Source organism: Colobus angolensis, unplaced genomic scaffold (assembly GCF_000951035.1).
Source record: "Colobus angolensis palliatus isolate OR3802 unplaced genomic scaffold, Cang.pa_1.0 Scaffold398, whole genome shotgun sequence".
NCBI lineage: Eukaryota > Metazoa > Chordata > Mammalia > Primates > Cercopithecidae > Colobus > Colobus angolensis.
Genome location: NW_012117354.1, coordinates 996,786 through 1,009,996, shown reverse-complemented (window position 1 = coordinate 1,009,996; position 13,211 = coordinate 996,786). Strand labels below are relative to the sequence as shown.

General features: G+C 35.4%; 1 protein-coding gene across 1 annotated transcript in view; it reads right to left on the bottom strand.

Annotated features, from left to right (window-relative positions):
- The window catches only part of MMS22L (MMS22-like, DNA repair protein), a 138,518-nt gene that overhangs the window by 37,878 nt on the left and 87,429 nt on the right, over positions 1-13,211 (bottom strand). Inside the window, exon 15 of the mRNA XM_011955161.1 lies at positions 2,440-2,633. Coding sequence (XP_011810551.1) covers positions 2,440-2,633 — 194 coding nt within the window. The remainder of the gene's footprint in view (positions 1-2,439; positions 2,634-13,211) is intronic.

The window sequence follows — 13,211 nt, the reverse complement described above, 5'->3', positions numbered from 1 at the left end:
TGCTCTTTCAGGTCAACAGTGACTTCCCTCTTATTAAATCCAATGATTAATTCTCAGACCTTATCTCACTTGATCCATCTGTAGAAACTGAGCTGTTGATCACTTTCCTCTCCTTGGGCTCCAGGGCACCACACTTCTCTGGTTTTTCTTAACTTACCTTCATTCCTCTCCAATCTCCTTTCTTGTTCCTCCTGACCCTAACAAATCTGAACAGAGGAATACCCTAAGGCCCAGTCCTCAAACTTTTCTTTTCATCCATACTTACTTTATGGGTGATCTCATCCAGTTTCATGGTTTTAAAGAATTATTCATATGTGGATGCTTTCCAACTTTAAATCTCTAGCTTGGACCTCTTCCTGAACTCTAGGATCATTATCCAAGTGCCTACTTAACATGTCTACTTGGATTTAATGAACATCTTAAAAAAAGGTCCAAAATAAAAATGTTAGTCTTTCCTCATAAAATCTGTTCTTACCTCAATCTTCCTCATCTCAGCAAATGTCTATAGTTACCCTTAATTCCTCTCTTTATCTATTTGGTTACCGTATCTTACCCACTTAGCAAATTCTGTCAGCTCTACCTTGAAAATACTTTCTTCAGATGGGAAATAAGACCACTTCTCACTACCTCTATTGCCACTACCACTCTAGCCACAGCTGCTCATTTTTGGGTTATTACAATAGTTCCCTAACTGCCTTCCTGCTTCTTCCCTTGCCTAGTCTTCCTATAAGTCTAGCTTCAACCTAGCAGCCAGAGGAATCTTATTACTCCTCTGCTCAAAACTTTTCAACAGTTTCCAATCTCAGAGTAAAAGCAAAAGTCTTTATAACCACTTACAAGGCAAAACACAAACTAGCTCTCCATTACTTCTTGATCCAACTCTTAGTTCTTTTTCCCTTTCTCATTCCACAAGAGCCTTTACTGCTTCCCTATAGTTTATTAAACACACCAGACATGTTCTTGCCTTCAGACTTCTGCAAAGCATGGTCTCTCATCTCCTTCAGTTCTTTGCACAAATATTACTTACTTGGGCCTTCCTGACCACTCTATTTAAAATTACAACTGCCTCTGGCCTTCTGTATTCCTATCCTATACTTCCACTCTTTCCCACAGCATTTATTGCCACACATTACACTATTTATTCATTTAGTGGTCTTCCTATGCCCCAACACTAGATTATTAGCTCCATGAGAGCAAGTATTCTTGTCCTTCTTCTCCACTAGTATCTCTCCAATGCCTATTAAAGTAGGTACTCCATAACTTTTTTTACATGAAGAAAATCATTCTCTCCTAAACGATCAAGTCTTTATTTCAAATCAAAGCCAAAGCCCACATATTCTGCTTTCTATTTATATACCATTTATCTTCAGCATCTAAGACAGCACTGAGTAAACTGATGCATTATTATTTTTGTTGACTGACTGGCAGTTGGGATGATGCATGTACACAATACACAAGGTAAGTTATATCATCTATTAATGACTACTTAAACTGATTGAATATCAATATTTATTTTCATAGATATTACAGTAGTTGGAAAACTGCTGTCCTGTCACAATTCTTTAATCTGTCATTGTAAAGTCTTAATTATAGAAGTGTTGTTAGAATTCAAAATCTTTTCAAATTTAAATCATTCAGTCTTTTACACAGTGCTTTAAGCTCAGTTTTCCTCGCACACACTAGGATAAATGCTGGTTTCCATCTTAGGTTTTTAAAAGCATTATTTAAAAATAAATTAAATACCTTTAAATGAACTTCATTCATTTAAGTACATGGAGTTACCACATTAATCACTGTCTATTTCAATACTTCTTAACATACTTTGAGCAAAATACCCCCTTGAGAAGATAATGGTCTCTTCTTAGAAATGGCATATATGCACATATATTCAAATTCTTGCCTATAATTTCATGAGATCCAGAGTTCCCTAAAGCCTAAGGATATATCTTTAGGTTAATAATCAAATTAAGTAAAAATTACAACTTACAGTAGAATCTAGTAGAAGTCAAAACAATATTCAATGTCATTCTGATCTCATTCTCTTGGGGTTGAAGTTGTATTTATTTTATATTCTTTTGCTCTTTGCACAAATTAACTTCATCTTATACCTATATACCTGCTCATACAATTCGAAAATAAACTACTTGAATCACACATAATCAAATGCTAGTTTATCTTCCAAAATATTACATGTATAAGAAAAGCTTCTGTACATTCAATATTTTCAGGATAGAAAATTATCTTATTTTTAGCAAATCATCATTTAATTTTTAGTAATAAGTTATCCAAAATATCCCAATTTATTAATATGTAATTTGTTTCATCTTTCTGGCTGACAAAATGTTTGCTATAGAAGAGTTTGTTACTAAGAAAATAAACAAAAATACTGACAAAGAGTCTGCAAAAAGAGAAATTAGCAAATTAATAATTAATGCTGACCTGCAGCTGCATCCGCAAGTTGTGAGAAACGCACTACCTGTGACATTCTCTGACTCTTCAAAAATGAAAAGAAATGTCTCCACAGTGCACTGGCAACTGCAGCAAGGTGGCGCTCTTTAGCTGATAATGAAGACTGTACAAACAGGTCCACATTGTCCCTTTGAAGTTCCTGACACAATTGTTGATGCATACTCCTAAAAAGAAATAAAAATACAGCTAATATGCTTAACAAATGGTTACAAAAATCTTCTTAAAGTACATTTTGAGCTTTTTCCATTTATATCATATGAGAACCATTTTATATAATTAAAAACCTTTATGCCAAGACATCATGCATTTCTGGTTGTTTGATGGATGAATGATGGCATATTAAGCATCATAAAGTTAATGTTAATTACTAATGTCAACCATTAATTATATACTTTTTAATATGTCAGATCCAAATGAGAAAGAGGCAGCTTCAGAGTGAAGGTCTGCATTTGGGAACTCACACATGACAAATGATTTTTACTTAAAATCTAGACATGAAAACAACTTTTTAAACCATTTTCTCCTGAGGGCTTTAGAACATGGATGTACCAAGAGGACGTTAAGAATATCTGGCTTATGTGTGGTATTTTAAATTAAAATACTTTCTTTGTTTAGAAGACACAGGCCTTGTGTAGTAGATAAAACCATGTTAGATACAATCTTAGTACTTTGGTCCCAAAAGATTCATAATCATTCTCACTTGGTAGGCAATAATATACAATAACAAGTTACTCTTCATAAAATAATAAAACATAATTTGATACTGCCTCAGATTTTGTCTCATCATTTGCTCACTTTTGCTGATTAATTCAACCAAAAATTTAGATATATCTAGACCTTAATAGAAACTTGTTCAGGAAACTGAGGTTACCAAAGAGAGGGAAATAAGAGATCTTCTTAGTGATGTGAAATAGAAGGTATTTATGTTGTGTACCCACTGATAATATGATTATTTAAAACTAAATGTACAACCATGCTATTATTCCTGTTTCTGTTTATATTACTGCCAGATCAACTGAATAGACATAAACTCATGTATATCATCCTTACATCTACTTTTTATTTTCTTTTCAATTATACAGAAAGCAGCAAAAAAACAACCAGTGGAAATGATGGAGAAGAATTCCTTTAACAGAGATAGCATTCCACTAAGAAAAATAAGAAAGTACTTTAAAAAAGATGTTTGATGTTTTTAAACAGTTTAGGGGAAGTGGATACATGAAAGAACTATACAAAACACAGAACTAGCACATGTATCTAAAGCAATTCCACAGAAAGATCAAGCTGGTTATAAGACCACATCTTAGAACATTTCGCATAACTACCCAAGACTGAGTAAAAATTCTAAGTATAAATTGTATAACATTAGAGCCTTCAGCCCCTTTACATTGGAATTCCTGGATAATTATGTGATGTTACTTAACGCTATCTGAAATATTGAAAAAACAAGTGCACAAATGGCAGGGGAAGGAGTATACGGTAAGCAATTCTCATAAAAGCTAACCAAATATCTGCTATGTCCTCTCTGTAAAAACTTGCCGGAGATGCTTTTAACTTGAACTAGTGGCTAGAGAACCATTTCAATTCCTTTATCTTAGAGTGAGGTTAAGTAACACACCACTAAAATCCATCTGGCAACGAACTCAACTGCCTATATCAACATAGCAAAAGTTCAGAGCACATTTCTACACAGTGGAATCCATGTAAAATAACACCACCATTTTTACTACCCTTTATAGCTTTTTCAAAGTATATTGGTTCCAAAAGACAATAAATATCTTATGGTACTTGAGCAGGATGGATTTTGCTCACCATTTCTAAAAAGGCCCTTTTATTTACTAACTAAAATCTATTCCCTAGGAAGGAGTAACATTTCTGATTGACCTCTATGTATGTGCTAGGAATTCCTTAAATTAATTAAATTCTTTTAAAATCTGAACAACTCTATGGGATAGGTATCATTAATCTTCTTTATAGATGATGAAGCTAACAGTAGGAAAGCTAAATATGCCCAATGGCCACAAGGCTACAAAGGGCTAGCCCCATCATCTGAACTCAAATCTGACTCTGAAGCCCACTTTTCTTTTACACACTAAGACATGCACTCTTATGTACCTACACACACACAAGTTTTAAGTGAAGTAAACATTGTTGATTATCTTCTCTTTTGACTTAGGTTAAAGAAATTTCACCCCAGCACTTTGGGAGGCCAGGGTGGGTGGATCACTTGAGGCCAAGGAGTTCAACACCAACCTGACCAACATGGTGAAACCCCATCCCTAACAAAAATACAAAAAAAAATTAGCCAGGCATGATGGTACACGCTTGTAATCCTAGTTACTCAGGAGGTAGGAGAATTGCTTGAACGCAGGAGGTGGAGGCAGTGAGCCGAGATTGTGCCACTGCACTCCAACTTGGGTGACAGAGCAAGACTGTCTCAAAAAATAAACAAACAAAATAAAGGAATTTCAGAAAGCTTAAGAAAAGGGGCTGGAAAAGCCACATGTAGTTGTGTCTTTTGAAGGGCAAGGAGCAACACCAGAATTCTAACACTAGGAAAGACTACAAGAAGAGATGCTAGAAAACATGCATTCAAGGCAATAATGAGAAAGGCCAACAAATGTGAACCACCTTTGACCTCTCCAGAACAAAACTGTTGAGGTACCAGGGAGTATAACTAGGAGCTAATGTGGGGATATGATTCAAAGTTCTGAATCCATTAGGTTTAAAAAAAAAAAAGAAGGCCGAGCGCAGTGGCTTATGCCTGTAATCCCAGCATTTTGGGACGCTGAAGTGGGTGGATTGCCTGAGCTCAGGATTTCAAGACCAGCCTGGACAACATGGTGAAACCCCATCTCTACTAAAAATACAAAAAATTAGCTGGGCGTGGTGACACGCGCCTGTAGTCCCAGCTTCTCGGGAGGCTGAGGCTGGAGGACTGCTTGAGGCAGAGGTTGCAGTGAGCTGAGACTGCACCACTGCACTCCAGTCTGGGCAACAGTGAGACACTGTCTCCAAAAAAAAAAAAAAGAATAATTAATAAAAAAATAAACAAAACTATTGTGAGGTAAACAATTTTAAAGCCACAGATTACATTCTCCAAGGTTGAGTTAAAACAGCAAAGATGAGTTTCAATTAAGAGTACAACAATGACCCCAAACCACACTTGTTTTGGAAATGTGCACCCACTTAGTGTTTTTGGATTTGAAAAGAAGCTAATATCTCTGGGAATACGCAAAATGCTTTCTGCTCAATAGTTTGAACATTCAAGCTTTTTCAGTCTGGATAAGAAGAATGATTACCTGCTATTTTTAAACCAGAACAAAGTTGTCTAAGACCTTATAATAATAATTTATTTAAACATAAAGAAATAAGTGACAAGTACAGGAAATGCCAAGGGTGTACTGTAATGGAAGTCTGAAGGAAGAACCAAATTTCTGCACTATAACCAAAGAGCTATAAATACCCTTTGCAGTCACTGATAATTTTTAAAATCACATGTTTGGACCAGAAAACTAATTATACAGAGTATTGAAAAATAAATGTATTATATTAGATGTGACCACTGCATATCTGCTGAAGGTACATTTACAAAAATGCAAATATTAGAAGAAGTTTTGTCACTAGAGGTAACAATGTAAAAGAAAACACAAAACATATATAAAATATTATAAAGAATGTAATATAGTTCCGGGTGATGGCCGTTTTATGAGGCATTATCTACCTTCTTCAACACAAACAGTAGAAATATGAAAGTAGATTTTTTGCATAAAAGGAAAAATACGTGATTTCTTAAAAGGCATAACACAAGGATGTAGGATCTCCCAACACTTGGCAATTATTTTATTTGAGTAAAGACAGATTTCACGTTAACATCAGTTTGGAAATACACACATGTGGAAATAAACATATGTAACCAGCCCTCTTATATTATAAAAGATACAATATAGTACAGTAGCAAAATAAATTTGCTGAATGTCAAGTTATTCAAATTGCAGCTCTCATGGTGGAAAAAACAGAAATGTCCAGCATTTATTGGTATTTACTATGAGACCAGCACCAGGCAAAGTGTTTTATAAGCATTGTTTCTCATCCTATGAGGTAGACATAATTATTATTCAAATCTTACATATGAGAAAATTGAGACAAAAGGAGTAACTATGCTGCATAATAAACATGGCTATTAGCATAGCTATCCAGAGCTGTGTGACTTTGGAAAAACAAGTAACCTCCCAACTCGCTGTTTTCTTTGGAGTCAAGAATAGGAACAATTGTTGCTATATTCACCTAACAGGGTTATTGTGAAGACCACATGAAATAACATTCCGAACAGTTTTTAGAAGCCTATCGTTACACTATATAAACACCCACATTTTCACATACCAATTATCTAGGTGTTCTTATGCTTCTATTTTAGCTCAGTTACCCTGCCTCATTTAGCTTTCCTCATTATCTTCAAGTATTTTCCTGATTCTTTCATCTGACTGCTCTTTTGCCCCACTTTCCAAGATTTCCTGTTTTTATCAGTCTGCTACTTCTTGCTTTGATTTCATATGTTCACTTATCCATTTTGCCCCTACCTCTCTACTCCCACACAGATATCTTATGCCCACAGACACACAAATTTATTGAGGCATCTGTCATATGAGAGGCATGGAAACCTGTACCTGAAACTTCTACCTGCCAGTCTGGTCCTTCTGTTTCTGCTCCTCCCTAGTAACTTAGGCAGGCTTCTGGGAACACTTACTGGACCATTGCTTATAGTTCTAGCTTCTAATCTTGGCATACCATTGTTTCTCCTGTAACTGTTATAGAATAAGGTATGACAACCTACATATTACTTTCCTGGTATTCACAGTTGTATATTAATTATTTCTAATACACGATGCCTCAAAGTTTAAGGAAAATTAAAATTGTCTATTGATGGGCTTTGCATCACATGGAAAAAGCATAATATAATAAATATGACCAGTAAGGATTAAAAGCAATAATTGAATTCCTCTTCTAACTCTACTGCAAACGTGGTAACTTTAAAAAAATCTGTATTAGTGAAAAATATAATGGAAAGTTTTAAGTCAAAAAGTTGTTCCAAACCATTATGAGTAATTATTCTAAGTATCTTATTGATTTAACTGATGGAAAACTAAATGGGAATCAGGACACTCTATAACCATTTTTAGCTTCAGCTAAACTCACTAAAAAACCTTGGACACTGAATCCTCTTGTCATACTTGTTTGTATCTGTGAAACAGGGCTCACTTTGCCTTATTATCCAGGAAGAATATAACATAACTAAGGTAATAGCATTAGCCATTAGAAAAACAAAAAAACCCTGAAATTTAAACAGTGGAAGTTACCTGAAAAATCATCTAATCCAATCCTGTCTTCAAAAAATTGAGAAAAAACAACAAACACCTTCTAGGTATGAAGAGACTTTTACAAAGCCTCAACTTGAGATAATGGTAGCTTCAATCCTGAGCCGCAATCCTGTGCATGCCCAAATTATCAGGGAGAAGCAGTAAGCCAGAAACCAAGCTGGCAAGCAGCAATTCAAGCATACTTTGCAATGCCTCCATGTAACAGATGCCCCAGTACATCTGTGTGTCTGTGCATATGTGGAGGAGGGGTGAGTAGGTGGTAGATGGATGGACGGATGGATGGATGAATGAATGAATATGTGAAATCAAAGCGAAGAGTTTGTTGACTGTTTTGATGATAAAGCACAGCAGTGGTAATGATGCTTACCATCACATACAATTACAGAGAAAAATAAGGGCTCCTTGAGATGTAAGGAGAATTCTTCAAATGAACTCTTTTCTAAGACAGAAAAGATCAGCTTGTGACTCTGGAAAACTACTAAGCCTCAGTTTTTCATCCGTTAAATGGAAATAATGCCCTATTATCCTCTATGGAGCTGCTAAAACATTAATGTCACAGCATTTAGGTAAAAGTACTTTGTAGACAAGGCAAAATAATATGCACTTTTATTGACTGCAAGGCAAGACAATATGCACTACTGCTTCTAAATCCCAATAAACATGTTCTTAGATGCATTCGAGCATCACTAGAAAGATACAGAGACAGACATACTAGAGTATATATCCTATTTTGCCAACTAGCAGTTGGATGGTCATTTCCTCATCTGCTGCAAGAATTAAATGAGACATATTCAATAAAGAGTAACTATTATTGTTGGCCAGAGAATTAAAAACTGTTTAATGATAATATATGCACTACCCCTATTCTAAGTGTTTGACCTTTAATAACGAATTTAATTTGTAGGTACTTTATTGTCCTCATTTTATAAACAAGGAATCTCAGTACAGAAAGGATAAGTAATTTGCTTGGGTCATGCTGTTAGTAAGCAGCAGAGCCAGGATTTGAACCCCAACAGTCTAGCTTCAATGCCCCAATTCTATAATCATTATGCTACCGCTGCCTCAAATACCATTTTACTACACAAATAAATAACACATGTTCCAAATGTCACACTGCTGTATTCACTCATTCATATGTAAGTTCTTAATAAACGTAGTTATAAAGTAGTATAACAGCCAATCCCAGGTGATATACCAGATGCATAAAAAGTTTAATACTTCTGGGGAGTGCCAGGCTCTATATGAATTCCAAAGGTCAACAATGTGTGATAATTTAAAATTTTCCTATGCCCCACAATTGAGTTAATTTGCAAGACTGGGAAAGAACAACAAATCAGGAATCCATTGATGAACCTAGCAAACCAGGCATGTCTATAATAATGCTGTCTTATATACAATAATGGAGGTGAAGTGCTTAAAATGAAGTTGCTTGCCCATGTTCCAGAAACAGTAACTAGCACTGGTATAAAAACATACGAGTAAAAAGTCATCAATTTTAGAATTTACTCTCATATTTTCATTAGTCTTGACTTTATAGATGATTGTGAGTATAAAATTAGTTTTTCGATTATGTTTCACTGTATTTTACAACACAGTAGTAACAAGGATCCACTTCCTTTTTATTATTGTAAGTAGTTCCCAGTGTTGACTACCACCAAAATCATCTGCACATCTTTCTACAAATACTAATGTCCTGGCCTCACTAAAGATCTTTCTGCATCTTCAGCATTGGGCCTAATCATAATATTTACTATTTGTTTGTAATTCCTGACGCAGTTGGTCTGAGGGTCTACATTTCATTTGTTTATTTTTGAGACAGAGTCTTGCTCTGGTGCCAGGCTGGAGTGCAGAGGCGCCATCTCAGCTCACTGCAACCTCCACCTCCCGGGTTCAAGCAGTTCTCCTGCCTCAGCCTCCCGAGTAGCTGGAACTACAGGTGCATGGCACCATGCCCCACTAATTTTTGTATTTTTAGTAAAGATGGGGTTTCACCATGTTGGCCATGATGGTCTCGATATCTTGACCTCGAGATTTGGCCACCTCAGCCTCCCAAAGTACTGGGATTCGAGGTGTGAGCCATTGTGCCTGGCTGAGGGTCTACATTTCTATCAGGCAGATGCTGCTATCCCATGATGGACCATATTGTGGGTAGTCACCTTCTTGGCTTTCTTCATCTAAAAAAAAAGGGGATAATAATAGTACCTAAAGAATTAAATTAATAAAGGTCAAACACTTAGAATAGATCTGGTATATGTATTTTCAATAAGCAATCTTTGATTTTTCTGATCAATAATTACTTCATTTATTGAATAGGCCCTATTTAATTCCTGCAACAGATAAGGAAATGGCCATGCAACTGGCTGTTCATAGACTAAGTAACAAGATCGTACATAATTCTGTCATGGAGGAGGATTGAAAACTACTCCTTTATAGGTATAAGTGCAAAACAAAGTATAAGATTGTTTTACCAATTCAGAGGAGAAAAACCTTTGGGGGAAAGCATAAGAAAATGGGCATGGAAGTGATTCTCAAAGGATAAGTAAGGAGTGGTTAGGTGAAAAGGAAGAAAGTAAAAACACAAAGGTATATAAAATCAAATCACTTACTCGCTAATTCAACACATACAGCAAACTTTCTAAGCAGTAGGGTACAAAACGAGCAAACAGACAAAGTCTCTGCCTTCTGGGAACTTATATTCTAATGAGAGACAGATAATTAAACATACAAACATGTAATACCTCAACTTGTGGTGAGCTTTATGTATAAAAAAGAAATCAAAGTATGGGGATGATGACTGATAGAAGCTAATATTTCAAGTACAATGATCAGGAGACACCTTTTAAGGTGACATTTGAGTAAAGATCTAAATAAGTAAGGGAGGGAAACACATAGGTACATGGGGAAAAACATTCCAATGAGAAAAAAAAGCAAGTGCAAAGGTGCTGGGCTTGGCACAGTTGGCAGGGTTCCAGATCACGTAAGATCTTGTAAGCCATATAAGGACTTTGGATAAAATCAAAGTGGAGATAACAAGTCACAAAAGCAGAAGGGTAATATAATTTACATCTTAAGAGGAATATACAAAAGAGCAAGGTGTTTGAAGAATGAAAAAAAAGTAAGCACTTTGATTATAATGGAGAATTTTTATAGTAGCATTGGAAGGCAATAAATTTAAGAATAGAAATGGTGTTCCATTTGTTCAGTCATATGTTCTCTTCATTCACTTCAGAAGAAGTTACTCAGTGCTAGTCACTATGTCTGATACTAGAATACAAAAATGGTTAACCCTGCTGTTAAAAGAAAAATCAAGACTTCATTCTTAAAGTGGTAAGAAGATACTGAAGGATTTTGAACTGGAGGGTGATATAATGAAAAAAGTGCTTTGGGAAAGATTAATCAAGTAATGGCAAACGGAATGGGTCAGAATAAGAACTGACTAAAGATAAAAGGGGCTAATTAAGAAGTTTCTGTAAACATCCAGGTAAGAGCTAATGTGCATTTTGAGTTACTTTATGAAGGAAAAAGCCAACATTAATTATTTCGCATTTTGTGAGGGAAAGGAAGGAGAAGCCTGTCATTGCCAAATTCTGGGGGAGAAAAACTGAAAGTTACGAGGGACAGTTAATTATAACAGGGGGATATAATTTGATATGAAAACAGAAAATTGAAGTAACACTATCGAAAATGTTTTCGGAAATCTGAACCTAGAGTCAAAGAGTACAATCAGACTGAAGAATCATTCTACCTAATAGTTCAGATCATCTTAATGAACATGTCAATGTCTGTTAACTACGTGAGGCATTGTATTAGATGCTATCAAATACAGTACTTCCTTTCAAAGAACGTACAGTGAAGTGCTGACACAGAGGTATGTAAAGAGTATTATAATCCGCAAAACAACAGGGTTCAGAGAAGACTTCCTGGAGAAGACATGCCATTACCTGTTACAGAAGTCATATTAGTTAACTGAAAAAATAATAGAGTTGCAGAAAGTTAAAATAATGAGTAAAGCATAGTGACATGAAATTGCATGAATTGCATGAAGGGATTCACAAACAGTGTGGTATTACTAGTAGATGGTATTACCTTCAGTCAAGTGCCAGTAACTATAGTATGGATAAGGAACTGTAGTATTGATAAGGAACAACGTAACTATACATTTGTATAATGTAACTATAGTATTGATAAGGAACAGGTCATGGAGGATCATGTCATCTCAAAAAGTTAGAGCCACAAGTAAACAGTCTTTAAGGTAGCTGGAAATGAAGGAAAACCAACTTATATACCCAACATATATATTCCTCATGGTTTGTTTCCAGATAATCTAATGCTTATAAGGATTGCCTAACACATTTATACATTTAAACATCCTCTTTAACTGCAACATGCTAATGTTACAATGCTAGTTGTTTCTGAAATATTTTTATTAAAAAAACCCAACCTGATTAAGTATGTGCAGTGTGATTTTGTACATATACAAATCTATATAACTACTCATTAAAACATACTACACATATATATATAATTATATCTATACATTTGTATATCTATATCTATACATTTTGCCAGTGCTTGAATGTTATCTTATGCTCTCATCTAATAAAAGTGAGCATGGGCAGATCTACCCATAAACATCAGTGCTGACCCATAATCATCAGCTTCACCTCCAAGTGTCAACATTATGACCAACAGGTTATAGTCCTGAAGTTAACACACACACAAAGTCAAATAAAAATTTTCATGCTGGATGTTAAAATTTAAGTTTTACAGCATCACAAGATGCCTTCAAGGAAATGGTTGAGGGTGAAGGCCACAATTAAGGCTTGGGTACATCCTTTGGCATTGTAACTATAAGGAACTACAGACATCATTGTAGCCTAGGAATTTCTAAAAGAACAGGAGAATGATCATCATCTGATTGTGACAACTTGCACTGCTTGTATTCAGTTAGGGCTCCCATTTCCAGGAACTCATCCTTCAAATTTAATAGCAAATGTGTGGGTACAAGGTAATGGATGAAAGTAAAAGAGAGGGAGATTATGGCTGAATATGAAGCTCGTCAGTCTCCAAGTTTGTCTACTACCAGAGTATCATGTGGGTAGGACCACTAGTTAAGGTCGAGGATCTTTGTCCTTGGGGTTAAAAGCACTCAAAGGTGAGATCATCTCTGAAAACAATCTCACAACAAAATGTACATGCCTTATAAAGTATGTGAAGTTATTATACTGTCTTGGGATTTCAAATGCAATTATCTTCTTCTTCCAATGTAAATGGAAGAAGGTATAATGGTATAACGGAGCAAGCACACATGCAGTGGATCTTACCCAAAATGTTACGTACCAAATTATCATAGAAGAAAAAAGA